Source organism: Cupressus sempervirens, chromosome 6 (genome assembly GCF_028749045.1).
Source record: "Cupressus sempervirens isolate cs-2001-9-10 chromosome 6, ASM2874904v1, whole genome shotgun sequence".
Lineage (NCBI taxonomy): Eukaryota > Viridiplantae > Streptophyta > Pinopsida > Cupressales > Cupressaceae > Cupressus > Cupressus sempervirens.
The window spans coordinates 363,777,683-363,805,241 of record NC_143123.1 but is presented as its reverse complement, the minus strand read 5'-3'; the positions used below and the strand labels follow the sequence as shown (position 1 = coordinate 363,805,241).

General features: G+C 37.9%; 1 protein-coding gene across 5 annotated transcripts in view; it reads right to left on the bottom strand.

Annotated features, from left to right (window-relative positions):
* LOC149552590 (zinc ion binding protein) overlaps positions 1-27,559 on the bottom strand; it is a 284,033-nt gene that overhangs the window by 143,602 nt on the left and 112,872 nt on the right. For all 5 annotated transcript variants that reach the window (XM_089788186.1, XM_089788188.1, XM_089788184.1 and 2 more), the window contains exons 14-15: positions 14,415-14,522; positions 14,111-14,274 (exon numbers count right to left, since the gene is read on the bottom strand). In XM_089788186.1, coding sequence (XP_089644312.1) covers positions 14,111-14,274; positions 14,415-14,522 — 272 coding nt within the window. The remainder of the gene's footprint in view (positions 1-14,110; positions 14,275-14,414; positions 14,523-27,559) is intronic.

Genomic DNA, 27,559 nt, shown 5'->3' with positions numbered 1-27,559 from the left:
ATCTGAGACCATTAACAAACAAAATTCATTAACTAAGTACAACAAGATAAATCTGCTTCTGCCACATCACTTTCACGTTTGTCTCGTGCTTGCACCAAACTAGTCTCCAAACCACATTGCATCTGCAGCCTCTGCTAACACAATACTGTCTCCTTAGCTGACCTTGATAGCCACCCGTGCTACTTAGTCTGCTTCCAACTCCTAGGTACACTGAGCCAAATGTCGTTGTACTGCCTCCAACTGGATGATTAGCTCCTCCCGAACTCTCTATGCATCCACCAAGATAGCCTCACATCCAACACCTACTCCAAGTGCCTCTGGTACACAGACACTTCATGCCTGCAGTAGCTCCAAGTCTCATCCATTGGTCATACTTCCCACAACTAATATCCACAACGACTAGGGGTCTAGGGGGCAAAGCCACACAAAACTGCATGGAAAACACTATTTCTGTCATTTTCTTCTGATTCCACACTCTTTCTGGCAACTGCTTATGTCTACCCTTCCCTTTGGCATCATACATTACTCATTCTAAACTGTCTCAATCTGTCATCGTTTTTTTCTCTCTTTTTTTTTTTTAGAAAACTTCCTGTGTCTGAAACTTTACAAACTGTGGTTGAAATCCATATGCCCAAATGTATACTGGAAATCCGTACAGCAATTTCTATTAAAAAAACTGTATGATGACAACCTTAGAGATTCTGTATAGTGGCAACAAGTCGTTCACTCAATAGGAAATTCATTTGAAGGTTTGTATGGCAAGCAATAGAGAATCTAGCCTTCAAAAAACTGTACAGCAATTCATTTTTATTGAATCCGTACGACCTATGTTGCAAACATACAAAGAAAAACTTTAAAATCCATACAAGCATGAGAAAACCGTACGCCAATCTGGAAAGCTTAACCGTACACCAAGCTCAGAATACATACACCAAGTGCACAATCCATACGCCCAGTGCAGAATCCATACACCAAGTTAAAAAACCGTGCAACAAGTTAAATATTATAAAGCCGTATGGTGAATTGGAATCATATAAATCCGTACAGTGAACTAGACCATTTATACACTCATGAATCCGTACGGCATCACAATCTTTAGACTTCAAAATCCGTACACCAATTGTATAAGGGAAATCTGTACGATAATCTCCAAAATTAATGCTTTGAAAAATCCGTACATTGGCCTTCTGTATCCACCTTAGAAGTCGTACGATGACCAAGTTTAAAGAATCCGTACGGTGACTTTGTGACTTGCTCTTCTTCTTCTTTTTTTAAATTTATTTCTTGTCCTTACTGATCTTACATATGTACAATATTTACATATATACAGTACTTACAGTCATTTTTTTCTCAGTTGTTCGTCCACGGAGGTGCTTTATTTCTTTCATGATAGACATTCATCTTCAACCTATGCATTGTGTCGGCCACTTCCTTTCCATCTAGTGTCCATAATTTTATTGCTCTGTTATCACCCACTTCCCGAATCTGATACAGCACGCTGATCCATTTCACTTGAAACTTGCCTGGTTTGATCTCGTTCCGTCCGTCATACTTCAACTTCTCCTGCCATCTCTTCCGCCCGTTTCGTGTAACTTTTGTGGCCCATTGTGCCTGTAGTCGTCGCTCATCTAGTTTATTTAAGGTACACAATCTCTTCCTCCAATTTTCCATATCGCCCAGTTTTTTTCTTGATGCTCGATACCATGGACTCTGTCGGCTGCCCCTTCTTGCCGTCAATAACACCTCCACTCCGTACTGCTACAACTTTTACTAAACCCTTCCTCTTTGTTTCTTATGTAGACCGTATGATGTGTTCTCCTTGCTGCCGGCACCTTTCTGCTATATCTATGGTTCGACGTAACATTTCCTTTCTACGCGGTCGTACGGTGGAATCTTTCCTTTTTGTGGGTTCGTACTGTATGTTCTTTCCTTCAACTTCAATCCCAACCGCTTTTCTTTCGTCCACTTCTTCGTATTCCTTCGGACATGCATTTCTCTTTTCTTTCTCACCTTCATCGACCCTTAACATATTATAGCTCGAAAAGAATTCGTAATCCTCTATCTGCCAGTGGTAAAGACCGTTCATCGAATCTAGATCGTCGTCTGTCGATCCTCCTTCCAACCGCAGGACTCCCTCCTGATCTGGTTCCATATTCTGCCTCCTTTCATCCTCTTCTTCTTTGGAATCTGACGATAGAGCTTCTTCCTCGACCATTTGAGTGTGTAGATCGTTGACGTACTTTTGCCCTTTGCTTTCAAGTGATAAAGTATTTTTCTTCCAATCGTACTTTGCCTTGGCTTGTATCAGCCACCCCCGGCCCAGAATGGCATCATCCCCTCTCCGCTTCAGTGGGATCACAACAAAATCCAACAAGAATGGTTGTGTTCAAATCGTCACTGGTTGTGCTGTCAGGACTCCCAACGGCTTGATTCCATGTTGATCGGCCGTTAGCAACTAGAATGTAGGTGGCCATAATGTCGGTTGTCCCAACCTTTTCCAGGTGTCTTCAGGTAATACATTGACACCGGACCCTCCGTCCACAATCGTTTCCGTTAATACAGTCCCGAGAATTCCCATTTCGACGACTATCGGATGGCGTCCGGATGAGAGGGCTAACAGCATCGGATCTTCTGCACTTGCACCACTTTCCTTCTCCTTTTTCTCTGTTGTACTTGTTCCACTTTCCTACTCCCTTCCATGTTCTCCTGGTAGTTTAGCAATGGGAACGATGTTTGTGAGTGTCGATCGAAGCTGAGGCATAGTGAGCAACAGATCATTTATCCTGATGAGTACCTCGGTTTGTAATATTTTCTGCACAATGTTTTGTTCTGCGCAGTTTCGTGCGGAGGTACTAGTCGTGTCCTTCAAGTGTGTCGTTTCTCTTTGGATCTCTACCCGTGCTTCCTCCAGTCTCTTCTTTTCCTCCGTCGGATTGGGGTATAGCTTTGCTTGCTTCCGAGTGATTGCCAGAACTTCTTCCTTGTCCGTCCTAACGGTAATCAAGTTTACCCCATTCTTCGAGCACTTAGCATCGTCATGATCGCCAGGTCGACAACATCGGAATAGCAACTTCAGTGTGTTCGCCGTTGTGCACTGTCGGGCGAAGTGACCCCACAGATTGCATTCGCGGCATTGAATTATCAGCCGGTCATTCGCATCATACTGAATTCAACTCCTTCTTCCATTATTGTTGTTGCCGCTATTGTTGTTACTGCTGTTGCTTTGACCGCGCCAGTTATTTCTGTATCCACCCGATGTGGCACCTTTCGTACTGGTGTTCCCGCTCCCTCCTAATGCGGATGCCTCCTGCGTGAGGAACACTTGCTGTGGTGCTCTTGATTTCAAGTTGAAAGGGCATTCTTTTATCGAATGTCCCATGATCTGACAAATCTCACAAAATTAATCTTTCGGGCAGGATCCCTTCATATGGCCTCCTTTCTTGCACTCTGTGCACCATAGCTCATTACCTTTAGTCTCCTTGTGCATGTTCTTGAACTCTTTCATCATTTGAATCATGTCCTTCTGAAGGTCATGGACCTTCTTGTTGCTGCTTTCATCGTCACTGTTATCTTCTCCTGAAGGCTCGTCATCATCTGATTCAGATGAGCTAGTCTTCTTTTTCTTTGTCTTTTGCTCACTTTCGAGGTTCAATGCCCGATTGTATGCTTCAGTGTATGTCGATGGTGGCACGATCTTCATCTTCTTTCACAGCTTCGAGCGAAGGCATTCAATGAACCATCTTTTCTGTAGCCCATCAACCGGCTTATTCTCCATCTTATTGATCAAGTCCATCAACTTCCTAGTGAAGACTCGGACTGTTTCATTCTTCCCCTGCTTAGTATTGAATATCTCCGCTACAATCTCATTATCGTTGTGCAATATTTGAAATTCTGTGATGAACTCCTTCTTAATGTTATCCCAACTATTTAACTTTTGTGGATCTGTATAAGTAAACCAATCAATCGCAACACCCCGTAGGGTGGCCAGAAACTGTCGGACCCATTCGTTTGTATCTGTTATGCCATTCGCCCTCCAGATCGTTTCACATGTTTTATAATGTCGAATCGGATCGGCGGCTCCTTCACCATCAAATTTAGGCAACTTTTCTTTTGGTCCTGCCATTATTACTGGGTTTTGATGTGTACCTGGGTTGTTTTGCACTCCCACGCTATTCCGAATACCTGCACTATTCACACCCGCACTGTTCTGCACACCCGCACTGTTTCCAACACCCGCGCTATTTTCGACACCCGCACTGTTTCCAACACCCGCGCTATTTTCGACACCCGCATTGTTTCCAACACCCACGTTGTTTTCGACACCCGCGCTATTTGGTGAAGAAGGGTTTTCGTCAACTGAAGTTGTCTGATCCGGAAGTATATCTCAAACGAAGAGTTCACTCCACGCTCGTGCTCCCTCGGCACTCCAAGCCATGCGAGTTGATCCCCTTCCGTCTAGATTCTCTTCCCTCGACGTATACATGTTCAAAAACTCCTCCCTTGCTTCTTCCACCAAATCGAGCCGCTGTCGAGTCTCTTCCAAGAATTTTCCAGTGCTTCTATGTCCGTCGATAACTTGCTGAAATCTCCATCTACGTTCAGCCTATTGTGCCAAAATTAAATTTTCTTGCGCTGTGCGTAATTCATCCTTTTCCTTCAACTTATTTTTATTCTTGTTCAACTCATTCGGCATTTAGTCTTCATCCGTTTGTCGTTGTACCAGGTCCATCGGGCAACGGCGCCAAATGTTTACCACATAGATTAATTGATTGATGCACACAGACAATAGATGGAAATAGCAGAACTTCTTCCTTTATTCACATATGCCAAAACATTACATTATGCTTGATGATATCTCCTCATTACAATGCTTCCCGAAAGGGGTATAAATACTCACCGAAGGGCCTTTCGAAAGGTTCCCGAAGGAACCAATCGGGTACAAGTCGGCTACATAACAAATAATACATACTATCCTACCCGTCGACTCATTTACAATTATTTACCAACTACATCAGTATTCTGAGTCAGCCAAGCAGCGCTTCTGGATGTGAGCGTAGTTAATCCATGTTCAAGCATATCCTCTCAAAGAGGAGAAATAAGTTGTTTGTGCAAAGGTTGAATGATCTTGTCTTTGTTCATTACAACCTCCCTCTTAGGATCGGATATATTTTGACCGTTGACTTCTCTCCGATCATTTTGGAGGAAATTGTTCTAGAATCAAAGTGGCTCACTAAGCTTGTGGATCCAGTCTTCACTGAAGAAGACCATGAGTGGGTTGACCAAGTAGATAGAGAGGTTGAGGCTATGGCCATGGCAGAGGAGGCAGCTAGAGCACGTTTAGGCACTGGTAGACACACACATGCACGCACAGACACAAGCCCTAGTGATGTTGTTCGTGAGCCCATCTTACATGCGGGGGCTATGGCTCAGCAATCCTCTAGGATCTACCTTACACACCTTTCTAGAAGGCAGATAGGATGCTCATAGGTTAAGGTTGAGGCTACGGCCGAGCTTGAGGACGATGATGAGGATTGAGCTAGAGCCTTGTTTTTCATTTTGTTTATAGATACTAATAGATATACGTTTCATGGATCTTCATCTTAGAATCTTACATACATTTATGATTTGATTTCTTATGGATCTTCATCTTACATACATTCTATGATTTGAATCATGATGATCATATGATTTCTATTTACTTCAGCTAATGCCTACAATTTACATTTTACATGTAACATAGTTACGTATGTGATGAGTTTATCATTTGTGTTCCATGTTTATTTATGTTAACTTCTATTTGATGATGTTATAATATGTTTAAGTTATATTAAATAAAGAGTGCATGAAATAAGTTTTAAATTGTTAAAATCTCTAAATTTCAATGGGTTTTTTAATTTGTCGATTCGTGGCCGATTCGATTCCGATTCATGGCCGTTTCACGATTCGATTCGCCTTGCTGATTTTGATTCTCATAACTTTGGAATTTTTATAATTAAATAAGGAACTTGGTAATCTTGTGACCAAACTCAATTTGAAGCCTCTGACTGTGGAACCACAATTCCAAATTCCTCATGTGGCCTTGATAGGTAGCATGTGCCAACACTTACAAAATCGCATGCCCAAATGTGTACAATTAGTAGAAATAAATTGCCAATATTGGCATTAGCAGCAACAGCCTGAATTCACCTTAATTGGCATTAGACACACATGCCTGATTAGGAACTTTCAAACAAATGAAATGCAGCTCCAAATATCATATAAAGTAGCGCCCAAACTGTAGGTAAAACCGTCAGCCAAACACAGAAAGAAATGACCAGAAGAAACACATTATGCATCTCGTTGTCCTCCATAAGATCCAACTCATATTGGACCTCACCTATGTGCCTCACTACGCAGAAAGGACCATAATACCTATACACCAAAAAGAGTGCACTTCCCTAAACCCTTCTATCCAAGGTTTTCCATGAGTTGGAAAGCTTGAATGCCAGCTTAGAGCTCCCTAATCATGGAGTGCAAAACCATACAATAAGCATAAAATGGCTCTCAGCTGAGCCTTAGAGATGCAGCCCTTGCTAGTAAACCATAAAACGGGAGATTCTTTGAGCAAGAGCAAGAATGAAAATGTCAAAGAACCTTTGATGCGTGCAATGCAAAAATGCAACTATGCTAAAATGGAATGCACAATGCAACTAAGCTACACAAATGAAAGTATTACAGCCATCCTAGTTAAACACTGTGTTCTAAGCTACTTGCAAAAAAGGAACTACACTATGTGCAAGCTAAGCTAAGATGCAATGCAACAAAATGCCATGAATGCCAAGGATGGAAACAAGAAGATGATGCTCTCCACAAGAGGCTCTCAAGAACTCCAATGAGAATCCTGTAGCATAACAATACTCAAGAGTGGATCCTTTGAGGGGAGAAGCTTTCTTTCTTTTAAAGTTGTACGGACGGTAGAGATCAAGATTGAGAGGGTGGATGATCAACAGTTGAATTTTCAAATGGGAGAGATCCGTGTGCACACACAAGTCAACCAATAGAAAATGAGTTGACTTGTCATATAAAACAAAAGTCTCATAAGTTTTTCTTTTAATTTCAAAAATAGAAAAGGACTTTATGTGTGCACTTTAAGTGGGTTAGGAGAATGGGGTCTTTTATTTAATTAAAAGGGGACATGTTCTTTTAATCAAATCATCAACTTAGGATAGCATAGTCAAACTATAGGTTATAATCAAATTAATTGATTATTAGCAATTTGGTCTAGGTAAATAATTAATTAAATTAGCCAAAATGCTAACAAGGGGGCTAATAGTCTAGATGACCATTTTTGGGTGATTACAATACCAGGAAGCTCCAATCTTTCTAATGGAAAGTTGTATGGCTACAACACTAAATAAACCCTATCGCCCACCTGAAAGGAGTGAGCAGTCCTCCCTTGATCAGCACATTGCTTCTCCTGATTCTATGTCCTTTATACATTATCTCTCAAAGTCCTCATAATATCCTAGATTCCTAACTATCCTGCAGAAAATCACCTTCACTAGGCACTCCATTGTTGCTGCAAAGCAACTCCATAAAACTAGGAAGGATCGTATTCGTAAGGGGCACTTAATTATAACACTACTCACACAAATGAATCCACCTCACCCAAGCTCGTTGCTGAGAAGAACCATAGTTCCAAAAACAGCCCTCCACTTGTTTATTCACAATCTCGGTCTAGTCGTTAGTCTGAGGGTGTTAACTAGTGCTCGAAGTCAACTTTGTTCCACAAAATCTGAATACTTCCTTCCAAAAGTGACTAATGAATTAGCTGTTGCGGTCACTCACTATAGTCCAAGTATATCATGAACCTGAACACCTCCAAGAAGAACAATCTTGCTAGTTGAACTATTGAGTATGTAGTGGTGATAGGGAAAAAGAGAGCAAATTTGATGAGATGATTCACCACCACATAAATACAATCTCGACCTTGGGCTTTCGGCAAGCCCACAATAAAGTTCATAGATAAACTCTCCCACTTCCACTCAGGAAAGAAAAGTGCCTGCACCAACCCTATGGATAGCTATGCTCTTGTTTGTTCTACTAACAAGCAGAGCACTCTCTGATATATCGCTGCACATCTATCTTTAGACCCTTCCATGTGAATTTCTCCCAAACTTGTCTATAGGTTTTCAAAAACCTAGGATGACCAGCCAATGATGAATCATGAAAGGGCCAAAGAATAATCTCTCTAACACCTAATCCTGGGAAAAGATAAACCCTCCCCTTGTAAATGATCATCCCATTTGCAAGGGTATAATTGTTGTTTTAAATAGTACCATCCACAATGCCAGTTGTCTACTAATCTCTGGCATACTCTGCAATGATCAAGTGTCTTCGATCCTCTACAATTTTAATCATCGAGCATAATGTTTACTACAACATTCTGTGTACCCTTTATGTAGGACATGTCAAAATTCAAGGAGACATAGGGAGGATGTGAGCAACACACAAAAAGAAGGCAAGTCACACAGTCGGCATGTAAGCAACAACCAATGTGCAGATTGCAAGCAGTACAGACAAAAAGAAGGAAAGGACACAACGAGTTGCAACTACACACCTCACACCTCAGAATGTGACTTTTGAGGGTTTGAATGAGCTGGAGTGTAGAAAATGGTGGCAGGAGACTCTGGATGATCACTTTGCGAAGGATAGTGCTGTGGATGCCAATATTCTACATTCACGACTTCGAGGGTTTTTTACGCACCATGCTAGAAACCTATGACAGATTCTCATGAACAAGCTCATTTCCTTATCTGGGACAGAATTTGGTGATATCTTTTAGAGCCCCAGACTTCACCAAGGTATTTGGCATACCAGCTCATGCAGAAGGAGTAAGGAAAATCAATAACAAGCCAAAGAAACTCGATCGGAGAGTCAAGGAGCAACTGGTAGAATTAGTATGTTGGAAATGGAAGGAGGCAGAAAATGAAACCTTCATGGATTCTTTGAATGGAAGGGGATTGAAGAAATCCAATATGCACGAAAGACATTGGCGTTGTCTAGTGGACTTAGTAAAGAGTGGACTCACCGATTCGAGTAGGGCATCGGACATCTCATTTTTGCAAGTGACCATGATGAACGGTATCATGAATGGCATAGTATATGACTATGCATCCTTACTGGATAAGCGCATGCAGGAGTTCATGATGTTGCACACTACACCATCGGCCTATTTCTCGACGCTACCGCAAAGAGGATACCCAATGATAGGTTGGAGATCAAGCCAAGTCCAACAGAACCAAGGGAGCCTCTGATCATGCAGTGGAAACATCTAGATACTCCCGGAGGGCAAAAGGCCATCGGATAGAAAAGGATGCGATAGGAGGTAGAAAGCTCTGAGTACGGGAACACGGATAATGGGAGATAGGACACATCCTTCGAGGATACTGATGACTCAGAGGAGGAAGTGAAGGACAATAAGGATGATGAGGAAGTCGAAGTTATCGCCGCACCACCACTACTATTTCTAAGGTCCCTCACAGCTACCTCTCACTCAACCTTAGTCCCTGCAATCATTCACATTCCTAGGTTTGGACAGTTTAGGCAGCCTATGGTCATGACACCAGTCACCGTAGCAGCTAGACCAGCAGCACCCTAGCCATCATGCCAGCCAGCAGCATTAGCACCTTCAGGGGATATCGAGCCTTCAGTCGATACAGTCATACCAGAGGTAGCGATGGAGTTACTTGAAGGGGTTGTCCGTGAGACTTTGTCAGTCGCACTAGAGGTAGGGGCTAAGATACTTATACACGATGATGAGATAGACACTCGAGAGGGAGTGATGGAGATGGAAACGGGTGAGGGTTTGAGGACATCTGGTGTTCACTTAGATGTAGTGGGTTCGGACACAGTGGTTACAGTTGATGCAGCGTTGTTAGCAATGCTAGTAGGGGAGTCGAGTAGAGAAAGTAAATTTCATAAGTTGAGCACGTAATTGAGTATGAGCACCACGAGCGACAAGCATTCTCACACCTGCGCCAGAAGTAGCCCCAAAAGGAGATCTTGTAGGTATGAAGACAGGTGGAGAGTCACCAAACGCAGATAGATATGATACCACACTTTTCCACGGATAACACTGCTGAGCGAATGGTAGAAGCCGTGAAGATGGCTATGGGCACGCAGCAGCCTACAGTGGGGCCAAATGCATCAATGAGAGAGAATGTGGAGGCATTTATCGTTGATGTGGCGACTCAAGCTCACCGAGTGCGGGCCTCCGGATAGACACAAGCCTTGGATTCAGTGGTAAAGGAGCTAGAGCACGTCATATTCCTCATAAAAGTAGGGTGCCTAGCCACCTTTCCAATCTTCTTTGAGGAGCGTGGGTGGTCTAGAGTCGAGGATTCAGAGATGCGGCAGGATTGGGTCAATACGAGAGAGCTAGTTGGGGAGAGTCACATAGAGGCTCTAACTCAGGAGATAGTCTAGATATACTGGGATGCTTATTATGGCCTTTAGAGGAACCAAGAAGACCAGGTAGTGGCAAAGAGGGACCGGAAGGAGTCAGCTACCAGGTTAGCAACAATGAAGGTATAACTAGCTGCAGGGAAGGAAGCTCCGGAGTTGGAGGGAGCAGCCTGGGAATCCGTGAGGACAACATTTTTGGCTCAGTAGAGTCAATTACAGTAGATGGCAGTAGAGAAGGAGACAAAACTTGGAGAGATTGTTGAGATGATGCAAATAGCATTGGAGATTCAAATGGAGGTTGAAGCAGATTTAAAGGTAGGGACTAGGCAAATGCATGAGCTAAGAGCAGAGCTAAAAATCTTGATGTAATTAGTGTTTGAGTTATGTATTGAGTTTTTTATTTTGTCGTCTAGAGACGATGTTACTTTTTGGGGGGATGATGTTGACTATAAAATCCATTCTATAGCCAACAGGTACAGTTGTATTTGAAAGGGTGCGTGACGGTTGAGTCACCCCTTTGGGAAAGTATATATAGATTGTTTGAATGGACTATTGGATCATCATTGTAATCATTGTATTGGGAATTGCATATTATATGAATAAAGTCTTTGTTATGTGTTACATTCTAATCTATTAATGCGATAGTATTCGTTTACCCTATACAGTAAACAAAAATTATAAGACTATGATTTACTAACCCACTTCTATTGTCTCTCATGCAGCTCCCACTGACCTAGGAAATGCTTCAAGCTATTATGATCAATCTTGATATAATATTTGATGCCAAGCAAATACTACCTAAACTTGGCTAAAGCATGCATGATAGCCAACATCTCCTTGTCATAAATGTTGAATGACATCTTAGGACCGCATAGCTTCCTCCTCTCAAATGCTAAGGGATGGCGATCCTAGGATAAAACTAGGACAATGCCCTCACTTGAGGCGTCACAATACAACTCAAACTGCCTCGTAAAATCTGGCTATGCCAAAATAGGGCATGATGTCATAATCACCTTGAACTTCTCAAAGCACTCATGTTCCTGAGGAGTCCACCCAAAGGCACCCTTTGTGTCAGGTCCGTAAGGGGAGTTGCGTGTCTAGAGAATCTTGCCACAAATCTATGATAGAATGCACAAAGTCCAATGAACCCTCTTAACTGTGTCATGTTCTTTGATGTAGTCCACTCTAAAATAGCATGAACCTTATAAGGGTCTATGCAAACACCATCTACACCTATCATGCCTAGTGCACACTTGGACTCCTTAGCATACAAGGAAGCCCTATCAAGAATATCCAACACCGCATCTAGATGTGCTACATGATCATCCCAAGTCTTACTATAAAGAAGGATGTCATCGAAGAATACTAACACAAACCTCTTCAGCTGACTGTGAAACACCCTATTCATAGTAGACTACAAAGTGGCAAGGATATTTGTCAAGCCAAACGGTATGACTAGAAACTCAAAATGGCCACAATGACATCTAAACATTGTCTTCTCCAAATCCTACTCTCTAACCCAGATCTGATAGTACCCTGACCTCAAGTCAATCTTGGAGAAGTATTATGCCCCATGCAACCCGTCAATAAGCTCATCAATCTTAGGGAGAAGATACTAGTTCTTGATAGTCCTCTTATTAAGCATCCAATATCCAATACACATCCTATGTGTACCATCCTTCTTCTTCACCAAGACAACTGATCAACTGAAGGGTGACTTACTCAACCTGATTTGTCCCATAGCAAGCAGGTCCTAGCAACCAAATGTGAATCAATAAAAGTATGCATGGCTCCTATATCGAAGAGTGTGATCACACGCTGCCCTGCCAAGAGTCCATGCATCATGAAAGCTCCTTCCTTTCTCATGCTAGAAAGGTAGGCAACCTTGAGGTGAGAATCATCTACCTCATCATCATCATCACCTGTAGCTCTATGTGAATCATGATCATAATCAGTTGGTTGTATTGTAAAATCAGAATTATCCTCATCATCATACATGGTTCTGTCATCATATTATTGCCCTTACACTTCATACGGCAATCATGATTAAAATCATAGGGACCCTTGCAATAAAAACACAACTTCCTCCTCCTTAAATCATTCAAAGTTTTCTGATATAACAGGGCTGCCATAGCTCACTTAGAGTCTGTTTTTTCTTCATTGTAAGGGGCTTCCCTGTCATAAGATGAACTAGAAGGATTCACATAATCACAAGTAATCACATACAACTATCTATTTCTAACATTTAGGATTCTAATTTCACCCAAATTTCAAGGCCAAGAACAAGGTTCTAAGTCGGTTCTACACAATCACAAAGCAAACAGTACTTGATTGAGATCCATTGACTTACACAAGGGGACCTTTTTACACAAGACATGTGCCAAGCAACTTGATTGACACTACAGAAAAGTAAGGCCATAATTAAAGTTTAAAAAACTTGAGAAAAATCTTTTTTTTTGTTATTATTGAAAATTCAACTTGAAAGATGGGTTATATTTGTTTTCTTTCCATTTCAAATTCATGATGGAAAACATAAGGTGCTAAGGTGCCAAATCTTCAAAGGATTGCAATTCATTTCTTGAGCCAACCATATACTGTTTCATAAGGCAACCACAATTGGAATATGTTTTGAGCACATAGACTCCAAAAAGTACAATAGGGTGTAGATGCTTGAATGATATTTCTTATGTTCATTACAAAATTTTGTTTCTATAATAGACAAATCTTGGGCACAAACTTATCTCATGTCACTATATCATTAGGAACCCAACATTAAAGAGAATCTAGACAAGATCCAAATAATTTTGGAGATAAAGGTCCTCATCGATGTGATGGTACCAAAATAAGAAAATTGTGAACAGAACATAAATTTGGGGAAAGAACTATTTTGATCCTAAGTTTTTTAATATCTCTCTTTTCTAAAAATAATTGTTGTGATCTTCCCTATATTTTCCATTTTAACCTTACTAATTTAAAAGCAGTTACTCCCTTGCCATGTCAAGTCCCCACCTAACTGTTCTACAATGGAACCAATACTTAATTTTACAACTTATAGTTTGACTTAATAGAATAGGCTCCTTCGCCTTGAATACGGCATTTATCTTATTATATTACACAATATAGAAAACATGATTTATGACGTTTTCTCTACCATCGAGCCTCTGGTATTCATATCAAACATGGGACAATTACATTTTACGAGTTTTCTAGTTCATTCTCCAAGTGCAATATGGTCTATAACCGGTAGACTTCGTTAGAACAAGACAGATTTTCCATTTCAATACTAGGATGGGTTACTTGAGGCCGGGTAATTTACTGACATATACACTTGTTGCAAATCAATGTAACCTTCTATGTACCTTACCAAAAGAAAAAGAAGACAGAAAAAAACATAAGATGCTCATTCATTTAGAAAGAAACTAAATATAAAAAACCATAAAACGCATGCCAAACCTTTGATGAAAGAAATATAAATATTATGAAATAAAAATTATTTTTAGAAACTGGATAAAACAAAAAAGTGATCAGACAACATCACAAATGAACCAATGAGACACTAACAATTATTTGAAAGAGGATGTCCTACCTAAGAGTATAGTTATTTGAAAAAATAAATAAATATTATATATATAAGACATGTATAATTGTATTATAGAATACAGACCTCCCTATCAGTTTCACAGTAGTTGCTTCATCAAGAACATCTTTACAGTCACTAAGAAAATCTCTGAACTCTCGAAGTGTGTCCTGGTACTTGGTATTAATTTCATTTGAAGAAAGCGATGTCCCACTACCTTGTTTGTCATCATCCAAAAGAAGCCGATTAATCTGGAAAGAAAATTAAACAATTCTTTTATGTGTTCTACTATACTTCAGAACCCTTAAAGAACAACATCATAAGCCCTATTAAAAAGGAAAATAATGTTAAACAAATAAAAAGTTATGCAACAATAGTAGACATCTTCAACCTTGTCAAGGTACAACTCAGTTGCCCATGTAGAGATCATTGTTATTTGAGAACGATCCTCACGACCGAGATTGTCTAATTTCCTTAGCAAAAAGGTTCTTAATGCATCCTGCAATGTCAAAAGACCTATAAAAAATGATGATAGAAGGATTTATAACAAATCCAACAAAACAAACTGCTAAAAAGACCCCAAATTGAAAAACTATCGAAACAATTTTCATACAATGAAGAAACAAAAAATATCATCAAATTCATCCAAGTCTCACTTTTGATAATTTATGTTCAAAATAGAAGAATTTAAATAGAGTATGACATATTACTAAACTAGCACATTATAAAACATACATAGACACTAATGTCCTTTGTCCTTCCCCCAATGATACATAAAAGAAGTTGTGGTGATTTGATACCCGAATGTTTTATATAATTAATCAGCATTATGCCAATTATCAGATGCATAAGCCTAACCTACATTATACTAGAAAAGATATCATTTTATGGTTCTTGCCTCATTGACAATTAACTTACAAATGATATTATTGTTCAAGACACCTCTTGTTCAACTAACTAGTGCATGGAATATGGATAGATATGGTTATTGTTGTCCTGCATTTTGTCACTACAAAATGTAGGTAACATTACGAAACTTTTCCAATAAAGTTTTGCAATTTTCTGACATAATTCACTATTTGATTGGCTAAGATTGATCAACCAAACATTCCCAATTCATATAATGAATCCTTTAATTGAAGGTTTTCATCAAGTCCTTTTTGTTTTCTTCATTTGGTTAGCCTAAGCTTTTTTTTTGAGGCTTTCATCATCTTTTTTTTGTGTTTTTGAGTGCTTGTTTAGTTTGCTTTAAACTTTTTGTTTTGTTCAATCTCTTTCTTTCGGTTTTCCCTTCGATTCGGTATATCTTAGGGCTTAATCGAACTAATGAGTCAAAAGATATGACTATTTAAGTACCCAAAAAGTGGACTCTCCAAGCTCAAATCACATATTTAAAATATTGATATTATATTTTAATGTTGAGTTGCACTTTTTCACTAATATAACTTAAAATGACTTTATGTTATGTTTTTAAGTTACTTTATCACTTAAGTAATTTAAGTGATTATAGTGCACTTTAGGTTATAATTTCATGTTCAACAGCTTTTTGGCTTTTCACTTGAGTGACTATAGTCCACTATATAGTCTAATTTAATGTTGTGATTTACTTTAATGTTTTATTTAAAACATCTTAGTAAATGTTGCTTTTAAATAAATATTTACACAATATGTAAACTATACAGTGTAAATATTATATTTGACCAATTTTCAGTGATATTTACTCAGAAACCAATTAGACATGTGCTAATAAAGAAGTTTAAGTCGTCCAACTCAATAATGTCTTTTTTTGAAATATGTCACATGTAAATGCATCTAGAGAATGAGATTTACCTCTTGCATGCAAATGCAAATGATTAAAATATGCAAATGCATCTAGAGAGAGAGATTTACTTTGTCTTAACCAAATCTATGTAAAGTCGAAGCATATTTTCAACACATGCAAATGCACTTTGAGAGTGTGATTTTGCACTTGAAGGGAAATGTTTGACTTAATCAAATGAAAAGGCAAAAAATAAAACATGTGTTTGCATGTTCACAGTCTGATTTGCATGTAAAAAGACATTTTAGCCAAGGCATCACATGCAAATGGCCTCCTAGAGTGCGATTTGACTAGAACATGTCATTTCCTAGTCATTTTAAATATGCAATGCCATTCCTAGAGTGCAATTTGCATAAGAAATGTCATTTACATGCAAAATATCACATGTAATTTCTCCTAAAGAGTGCAATTTGCACTCCCATTTTGCATGCAAAATAAAACATGTGTTTGCACTCCACGGGTCTGACTTTACCTTAGGTTAGAAGTGTTGGAGTTTGAGGAGAACATAAAACATGTAAATGCATCCCAAGAGCATGATTTGCTTCTTGGATGCATGTAAACATCATTCAAAGGCATTTTTTCCTTAATCCATGTCAAAACGTTACATGTAAAGGCAGCCAAAGGGTGTGTTTTTTTCAAAAATGCCCAAAAAAGACATTTACAGCCCATGTGTTTGCATTTGGAGGTTAGGATTTGGCATTTGATTGCATGTAAATGCATTGAGAGACCACGTTTTCTACCATTTCCAGCAAAAACGCCTCATGGATAAGCATTTCTAGGGCACGTTTTTATCTACAACACCCGAGGCCATGTATTTCTCAAAAACGTTTTGCATCTAAAGCAGTTTGGAGATCACATTTTGTTATCTACAAGCAAAAACGCCCATGCATTTGACCTTGGAGATCATGATTTGTAAAGTTTGATTTGTCAAAGGCTCTTAATTCTTGCATGTGTTTGCTCTTGGAAAACCTTATTTTGGAGAAGACTTGTTCATCATTGAGCTCCAAATAAGTAGACGATTTCAACTTTGTTTGTATTTCTTACTTGTTTTGCTACATTATTGCATTCTTTGGCTCGTTTTTTGTCCATTTGTGGATATCTTGAAGTTTGTCTTGTTTGAATCAAAAGCAAGAAGTAATTGATGTTTTGATTTTAATTTTTCTTTCTTGTTTGTTGCTTGCTTTCTATTTTTTGTTTTTTTTAAGTTGAACATTTACACCCAAGAATGCAAGTGCATTTCCATGTTTCCACCTCCCATACTTCACCCATTTTCCAAAGTCATTCATTTTCCACTTTCCCATACATGTAATTGCACTCTCCGAACCCGATTGCACGTTTTACATCATGAAAACGAGGATTTTTGACCACATGCAATGACATCTGGAGAACACTATTTGGCTGAAAAATCACATTTAAAAGGCCAAAACTCTCATTTTCCACATGTCCATATGCTTCCAACTTGCATTCTTGGTCAGCCAAAGCAAAAGCCTCGTTTTGCCCACATGCAATCCATCATCTTAAACTCGATCTTGGCCATTTTTGGCCAAAATACATGTTGTTCCGTTCATTTTCAGCCATCAAAGGTGTTCAATAAGTATCTTTGAACACCCACCGCTCATGGCTTTGTCATTGTAACTCAAATCCTAAAGTTTTCATGGATCTTATCACATTGGAAGATGTTTGCATCTTTATATTGTGGCGCACTCTTCAAGATATGTCAGAACTTCAAAGAAAGAGACATCTCGTCAACAAGACATGCTTCGAATCCAAGGAACCAATAATTCATTTGGTCTCCACTTTCCCAGTGGCTGTGCTACAACCTAAGCTCGTATGGGAATGCGCAAAAGCACTTTGATTTGTAAAGAAAAAAGAAGAGAAGAATCATTTGAAGATGTTGATGGGAAAGTTGTTCCGAGTTTACATCCAAACATCATTGAGAAGGTGTTTCAAAGTGTCTAAAATTCCAAAATGTACGAATTTGACAAAGAAGAATTCACAAGTGTGGATTCAGAAAAAGTTTTATTACATCAAGTTTTGAAATAATAAATGGAAATTCATCAAAGAGTGCAGTAGCGCGGAATACAAGGACTTCCAATCAGATGATTGTCCACATTTCCGTCACCAAGTATAAAGGTTTTTGCTAACAATATACACAATTGATTCAGCAGTTCCAACTTTTTCATCATATTGTTGTAGTTGTAGAAGAAAGATTACATGCAATCCCAATTGCATGTCCTCATGACATGTAATTTAATAATTCTTCTCGCCTAGTTTTACCAAGTCAAAGTCGTTGAGTTGCTCCCAATTTTCCTCCTCCTTTCTCTCACTTCTTTTCCTATATAAGTACCCCCCTCATTATAAAAATCATATTTTATTATATGCAAGAAAGCTTTCAAGAATTGTGCAAGAATAACTTTGATTGTGTAGTACTATTTCAAGAAAAGTGAATACAATGAAGCAATTGGAGCTAAAACTTTGATTGAGAGCGATTGGGATAGTGCAAATTAGAAGCTTTGACTGTAATTTGTGTCTATTATCTTTGGTTCATGTTGTTATTATATGTTTATATAATTGAGCATAACAAGTTAGAAGCAATCGGAGCAAAAGCTTTGACTAGGACTGATTGTGGTGATACATAGACTACAAGCGTTGACTGTAGCTTGTATTGTCGTCTCAATTCACCAAAATAGTTAGAATTCCCTATTTCTGGAAGTCTTTGTGCCCCAATGGTAGAGTTTATTCTTGTAGACTAGATTAAAACAAGACTTAAAGCCAAACCGATACACTTTCAATCAGCCTTTCAGTTGGTGTTGGTTTATTGGTATCACTATTTCTAGCTATTAGATAGAAGCGTAGTTAGAGATTTCATCTTGCCCATTACTCGCTTTGTCGCTAAGTGCATTTTTTCCTAGAAGTTAAGAGGAAAGAATATTGGTAACACCCCTTACGAAATCTCTCAACTTCTTGCTTACCTTGAGTTGATCCAAGGAACGGTGACAAGAGGGAGCCTTCCCTTAAAGGTAGGAGAGATTGTCTCGTATGCTGTGACTCGTCTACCTATTTTGCAATTGGATTTGAACAAATTGTTGGTTGCAATATATCCACCCAACAGTTACAATTAGAAAAATTACCCATTGTACATTAGAGAAATATCCTCAAGTATTTTATGATGTATTCCCATTTATGGTCATCTTGAAGACAAGGGGATGAGGATTGGAATAAAATATTCCCTCCCTACCCATATCCTCTACAAGATTTGAAGGATATTTCCTCAATTAAGGGACATTTCCTACAAGGTGTCCCTTGTCACAGATAAATCTGGAAAATGGCCTAACATAATCAATGTTTTATTATAAACATCAAGTTATCCACCACCTATTATGCCTTTTAAGGCATGTAAAGAAGACATCTAAAAAGCCCTAGATCCCTTATGACAAGCGTGATGGAGCTCAAAATTCTTTTGCCTTCATTTGACAAAAAATGTTAGATGATCCTAAATTCATAAAAGCATCTCATATCTTTTCATTAGATCCCAGCCAAGCCTCCAGTACTTTTCCAATTAAATCCCATATTGGTTTATTACACACACTTCACTTAATTATGTACCTTTGTATCCAACTTAACTCATCTCTACTCCTTGCTCAAAGGTTTTTTAAACAACAATGTTTTAGATTCTACACCCTCCCATAAAACCGTTCCTCTTAAATTAACCATGCCCACAAACATCCTGCTTATGTTTTCCAAAGGATAAGATGCAGTTGTTGGTCCTGATTGACCAAATCTAAGATGAAGTTTTTGCCTTGTTTTTTCTCCAAAGAAGATCAAGATGACTGACATTGTCATGTAGAAGACAATCACAACACTTGTGTCATCAGTTGGGGATAAGTTGATAGATATTATCTCACTCGGTTGGTTCTATGGCATGATTTTGGTTGGCAATCACATGGATTGTCCCCAGCTTGAATATAAGAGGTGAATCAATCATGAGGCCATATTGAAAAGAGAAACTTTGTATGAGGAAGGGGTCCGGGGATTTTATCACTTATGTCAACAACTGAATATGGCCTAGAAGAAACTGCAAATTAAATAAATCGAATTTGAAAACTGTGAACATTGGAATTTTCTTGTTCGTTCAGCTTCTAGCTATTTTGAATTTTGTTTACCGGTGGAATGAGAATTGGGCATCAGAAAGCATTACACTTAATGCAGGGCCCATGAGTCCAGGACTGATATCTTTGTTTACAGTTTTTCTTCCGTGGTCTGCATTGTGAACCTGATTCAGAAGTTTGTAATCGTCAACCACGGCTAATTGGAAGGGGTGATTGGATAACTTTCTTGGTGGACACTTGACTTTGGCTGGGCAATAATAAATCAATGGCTTGCAGTTGGTTTTTACATATGGACAATGACTGGTTCATTGATTCTAAGGCGGTGAGAAACGAAATTCAAACACAAAGTACTACTTTACCGTTTGATTGAGGACCGGTGCCTATGGTCTTTGTCTGTCATTGTATGGTTTTGTTCTGTAACGGGGCAAAGGGGAGCTCTTGACGAATAGCAAGACATGCAATTTTTTGTATGCATGGTGGTGGATACCTTGAAGCAAATGGAACTAAGAATGGTTGTTTTTGGCATTATCTTGACAAAGTTGCAACACCATACAAATATTAATAAAAATAAAATCAAAACCCTATCAAATATAGACGTCACAGGAATATTGTATGGCACGAATTGATAATTGGAAGGCTCAAACACGTCAGATATGGGTGTCGTCCAGAATGAGTAAGGATATGATTGAAATGGGAGTCTTCATTGCTACAAAATGTACAGAAACAATGCATTCAACGGTTGAAAATCGTGAAAGGAGGAAAAGCTATTTGAACTTGAAAATCCCATGAAGCAGCACTGAAGAGAGAAAATACGAAGACGACAAGTGAGAGTATGACAAGATCAAGTCAAACGTTTGATTGGTATCGAATGAAGATGTTGAGACGTGAATGTATCAGACGGATAAGGGCATTAGTGTGCGTTGAAACCACCATACGCAAGTCCATTCCAGTATTTAGGGATTTGGATGGAAATCAAGATTGAAGGTTGTTATTAACATTACCAAAGCTCGCAATGATGCCAGAAAATAATCAATGGTTTAATAAAATAAAGTAATAATAAAATTAAAGCCCGATAAGTTAGCAGGTGCGATTTAATTTTGAAATGGAAGGCTATAGTAAAGGGATTAAAATTAATTATGACTAAAGTAATTGTGTTATGTAAGGTTGCGATTTATTTTGAAGGCACAACTTTAAAATCTGGGCAGTCACGTTGGTTCTATTTTTCAAAATATAAATAGACCATTATTTGGAGAGTAAAAGGGAAGATTGTAACACTTTATATTCTCTCAAAAGAAGCATTTTTTATATTTATATATTTTTGTAAGGAGGAATAAGGGCTAAATATGGCATCATAATGTAAATTCCATTATTTTATTTTAGAATAAAATAAAATGTCTTCTATTTATTTTTTAATGGCATGGAGATTTAATACTACAGGTGAATCGTCCTTCATAATCATATTTTAGAATTCTGTATATGATTTTGATATGAGATAAGTGGACATGGTCAATTAGCATTTTAGATTTGATCATCATAGGTGTTGTGAAATATTAAATTGTTTTCGTACCTCTGTCCAATTTGTCTCTTTCTCAGTAGAGTTAAAATTCAATCTGGACTAATTTAGGATTGCATTATAATTGGTCTATGGCATCTGGATTATTAAAATTGTTGGCAGTCTAAGTGCATTGAACATTATGAAGTTGTACGCGAGAATTCACTGAAGTTGACTCCATCACCCGAATGAGCAAAGGCACTGGTCTTTTTATTGAAGTCAGAAAATCTACATATTCCTTCTACAAGCATCAATTCCATTATTTACAAAATTTATACAAAACATTCAATTATCAAATATTCAGCATCGAGTTTTAGTTTCATTGACTTTCAAGGACCTTACCAGCTGAGGAACTCGCAAAGCTTAAATTCGCTCTAGAAAAGCCTAGAACCAAACAATCTATGTTAAGGTGAAGGTTTACCCACCAGGGTGTAGCGGAGCCCGAAGTGCAGGGGAATCAAAAAGTATTCCCGTTCATTGGCCAGAACTGATTGAGAAGTCCTATCGGAGAAGTGGCAAGCTCTTGGATTTCCAATCTGCTGTTTTGGGAACCAACAAGGCCCACAACACATTCAAACCTAAACATTGTCTATTTAACACCCAAATATGCTGTCCTTGCAGCCTCAAAATACATAAGTTGTTCTTCAGCAGCTACCCCAAACCCCAAGAGGGATAAAGAACCTTTCCCCCACTAAATCCTTACTACTCTAGTATAAGAAGTGTCAGTTGATGTGTGTTGTTGAATAAGGTTGTTTGCTACAGTTTAAATTGATTGTGCATTCCTAAGGACTTGGACAATAAACTAAAGAGGCTTTCCATTTTGGATGAAGCATTTCTCCTGCCAGCGAAATTCTTGGTGTAGATTTTGTGGCAATAGGACATAAACATGACGAAGAGACTCTAAAGAATTTTTTTCACAATGATTATAGAAGCAACTGACCAGTTGGTGGAGAAACTTGTAACAAAGAGATACAAGGCGACCATGACAACAATAATAGGACTGATCACTCCAAGCCATAAGAAAGGCTATATTGCAAAGTCAATGGGGGAAAAAGAACAAATGTCTGAATCCTTATCTTTGTATAGGTGTAATGTCCCCTATTTGGGACATTAGGAAATTTAAAGACAAATTCATGCAATATTAAAATTGACTCATGAGAGCATAATTTAAATTTATAAAAGGGTCATTTTAATATTATAGGTGGGCTAAAAGTGATAAAGGAGGAAAAGGACGAAAAATCAGGAGAGGGGACTTGAAGGTTCACAACTCCAAACATTAAAAGAAGTGAAGCCTCATTCATTTAGGACATGCTTGGATTTTGGAGTTTCATTTCAGATTTCTATTGAGAGAGAGTAATCTTTGGCTTTCAATTTCCAGAACCTGAGGACAGAAACCTTTAGGGTCCTCTCACCGGATCGGACGCCAACCCATTTCAGCTTGCTGGTGAATTCAAATAACAAGTTCACATTAGAGTTACAAGTTATTTTCTATGTGCTTCCAATATGATTGTAGTACTGTTTTTAAGATAGGATATTTGGGTATTGTTATTGTATTGCTACTGTATAATGCAATAACATATGCTGAAGAATCTATATAACCCTTTTCTAGTCATCTTAAAGTATTGTTGAATATCATAATACGATAGAAATATCTGAGACTTTCTATATGAGCATTTGTTGTTTATTTGTTGCTCAAATCTGAAGTTTCATGCATAAAACAATCTGTTCGCATTCTGAAAATTAATTGGGGGTTATTGGGAGAGAATATCCATCAGGGATATTACGGTGGTATCCTACCACCCTATGCGGTCTCAAGAATTTCATAAAGACAAAACTGCACAAATTAAATATTTACAGGTTTTGAAAGATTTATTTTCAGCCTTGAATGTTGCCTGGTGAACAAAAGATATAACTTTCAGTCAGCATAAACCTACACACAAAGAACATTACGGATTATTGAAGGATTATATTAAACCCAGAATGGCAATCATATTTGAAGGGGAGACAACATATAATATTTGTAGATCTGAAAATATATTAGTGTCATGTTCCAAACATTACCTTTGGTAAAATTAAAATTTATTGGTCGACTTGTGAATAAAGTTGTCAGGAAAGACATTACATTTTTATAATACAAAATTGTGGTTATAGAAGTATTTGTGTGGGACCCAATTTAAAGTTGAAATAGGTGGCAATATATGACATAGATATACATAGACAATTTTTATTTAATATTGCCATGTACCTCAAAAGTTGGAAAAGTTTAGTCTTTAATAATATTCCCTGGAGTTTTATTTCATCCAAATTTGATAGTTGGGATGGAATTTTTACAATGTTTGATAAAAATTGATGAAACAATAATTCTGAGTTCTTTTTATTTCGTCATGAGTCTAATGTTTTCTTGGAGCAAAGACATGTTTGATCAAAAATATTAGGGCATTTAATACTAATTATTGAGACGTCAAGGATTTGACTATATTGTGTCGTGATTGTAAGTATTTGCGCTACCGTGAGGACCTTTGCATCCACGCAAAGCAGTTAGAAAATTCTCATGAATTTGCATTGGATGTGTTGGTTACGAATACTATAGAATGGAAATCCAATAGCTTGCCAATTCTCCGACAGGATTCCACAATCAATTCTGGCCAACGAACGAGAATCACCTTGATTCCCCTACACTTCAGGCTTTGCTAAACCTAGGCAAGAAGACATTCACTTCGAACCTGATCACTTGATCTGAAACTTTTCTATAGCGAATTTAAGCTTTGTGAGTTTTCCGGTTAGCAAGGTCCTCAAACTCGATCAAAATGAAATTGAATACCTGTTTGAAATAATTGAATGTTTTGTATATGGTTCTTAACAATTGGTTTGATTCTTGTAAGAAAGAAGATATAGAATTCTAACTTCAATAATAAAAAGACCAATGCCTCTATTCATCCAAGCAAAAGAATCAACTATAATGAAGATTATTGTGTAGAACTTTATAAAGTCCTATGCAATTGAACTATAAACAATTTAATAATTCAGACACGACGTGTTGTCCTACATTTTGTCACCACAAAATGTAGGTAATGGTACGAAACTTTTTCAATTTAATTTCGCATTCCTTAGAGTTTAGTTCATTATCCAATTGGATAACATTGATCAACCAATCAACTCCTATTTGCATTATCTTTGACTATAGTTTGTGCCTATTATCTTTGATTCATGTTATATTGTGTGTTCAATAATACAGTGTAGTGAGTTAAAAAGCAATCAGAGCTGAAGCTTTGACTAGGAGCGATTGTGGTGATACATAGACTAGGAGCTTTGACTGTAGCTTGTATTACCATCTCAAATTCACAAAAAATAGTTAGAATTCCCTAACTTCTGGAATCTTTATGCCCCAATGGTAGAGGTTATTCTTATAGCATAAATTAAGAGTCAAATTGGTACGCTTTCAATCAGCGTTTGAGTTGGTGTCAATTTATTGGTATCACCATTTCCAACTACTAGATAGAAGTGTAGTTAGAGATTTCATCTTTCCCATTACTCGCTCCGTGGGTAAGTGGATTCTTTCCTGAAAATTAAGAGGAAAGAATGTTGATAACACCCCTCACAAATCTCTCAACTTCTTGCTTACCTTGAGTTGATCCAAGGAACGGTGAGAAGGGAGAACCTTCCCTTAATGTAGGAGAAACTTTGTCTCACACGTGGAAATATTTGAATTCATATTACAAAGCCATATTTTGCCCCTTATTCCTCCTTACAGGTGAATGTAAAATACTTTTTCTTGTCTGAATATTGTCTATTTGAATTTGTTTCAATATTTGTTGCTTTTTCTTATTTATATTTTTTATTTGTAATGATCATGTGTCCTTTAAAAGGAAAAGACACACCCTTGTAATTAATAAATCCTTTATTTGCTTAACCAAACATCTTTAATTCGCACCTCTTTATGCAATTAATAATCATAGTTTATTGTTTTAAATAAAATAAAACAATTTGATTCTTTGCTGCATCCGCAACTCCATAATTTGTGACAGTAGCAACTAAATCTCACAAAAAATATTTGGAGTTCCATCTTATGTTCTCGTGAGACATCCATTATGCTCTTCCGCTTGACTTAGTTAGAGCTTTGCATTACAGGCATGTTTTTCACATTGACATGAAGAAATTATGTGCATCAAACTTCTGGTGATTGATTCATATCAGGTGGAACAAGGTGTCGTTTTTGGAGCAGAGATGCAACGATGTAGGAAGAATACAAACGTGAGTAGAGAGAAGAGGTCACCAACATTCAAGGATTTTCTTTTTTATGTTTTCCAAAATTCTCCTGTTGATGCCCTCAATGGATTTCATTTCAGACGGCACTACATCCTTCGCACTTTGATGGGTTTTTCATGGTCAGTGATGTGACAATCATCCTATGTAGTGTTCATCAACGATTGTATGTGATGACATATTACTGAATTTTATAGCATTAAAAACTTATGAAGCAATCTCCATATTCGCTAGAACCATTGCTAGACCCTTTTTTATTGTTATCAAGCATTCGATATGTACATCTGCAGTTACATGAGATAACTGGGAATTTCAATAATACCAGACCTACACAAGTTTCTCCTCTTGATATCCTTATGATCGTGAACTCAAATTCCTTAATGCTGAAAGTCCATATGAGAATCACTTGATGCGCCAATTTCATCTTCTTCAAGCTCTTCAACCATTGCTTCTAAGGCAGCCAAAGATCCAAACTTTTGGGCAGATATTGTGGGGAAGAAATCTAATGTGTATTCAACTTTACATTCTGAGAATGTAGCCTCACATTCAATACCTTCTCTAACAAGTCCAGTGTTTGAACGGACTATTGGAGTTAATGTTCCAACGGTAGTCAATAATAACTGTTGCACATGTGGCAAGCCTTGTTGAGTTGCTACCAACACAAATTTAGTCTAGTATTAAGTCAAAGAGTTTTAGTTTGAATCAAGTTCTTATTGAAGATGTGTTGAGTTAGGTGTCCATTGGTTTCAGTTAGTGTCAAGTTTATGTGTGTTGTCAATCATGAAGTAGTTTGTTGTCAATCTAATTAGCAGACATTTAGGAATGTTGTTGGGTCAAGCTATTGTATAAATTTGCACCTATTTTCCAATATGGTATCAAAGCTATCTTCCTATTAAGTTTTGTTTGTTAGAGAAGAAGTTGTTAGAAAGATGAGGCCAGAAGAAGAACCACCAGATGATTATGATTTCATTGAAGAATTTGTTTGATTTTGAAGAGATCAATGCTTTGAAAAATAGGAAAAGATGTGGTAGAGGTTATATGGATGCTCAAAATGTTTGAGGTGCTATAGGATCAGAGAAACTATACCTTTATGAGGGTTATGAGACACACGTGTGGATTGGTGTCCAACAGTTTAGGGAGATCTGAAAAATTTGGAAGCTTGGCATCATACCTTTCCGAAGGTAATGAAGCATTTCATGTGGAGATAGTTTGTCCAATGGTGTTTCGAAGATAGATGATAGCTCCAAATCTATGAGAAAGTCTTACTCCTCTATGACATTTTCAAAGTATAATTTCTAGATAATGTTTCCTTTAGTTGTCACATTAAGTCGGGGTGTTGGAGTTAATGTTCCAACGGTAGTCAATAATAATTGTTGCACATGTGGCAAACCTTGTTGAGTTGTTGGCAACACAAGTTTAGTTTAGGATTGAGTCAAAGAGTTTTAGTTTGAATCAAGTTCTTATTGTAGATGTGATGAGTTAGGTGTCCATAAGTTTCAGTTACTGTCAAGCTTATGTGTGTGTTGTCAATCATGAAGTACTTTGTTGTCAATCTAATTAGCAGCCATTCAGGAATGTTGTTGCGTCAAGCTATTGTATAAATTTGCACCTATTATTCAATAACATCAAGCTGAAAGTTCTTTCTTCTCTTCTTTTTTACTGCTGTTCTATTTTTCCAATACAGACATGTGGTTATACGGATAAAATCATTGGTAGAAACTCCTCTCTTATTCCGCTCTGTATATATATATATATATAGAATTCTTCAGTCTTCTCCAAATGGGTGATTCTCC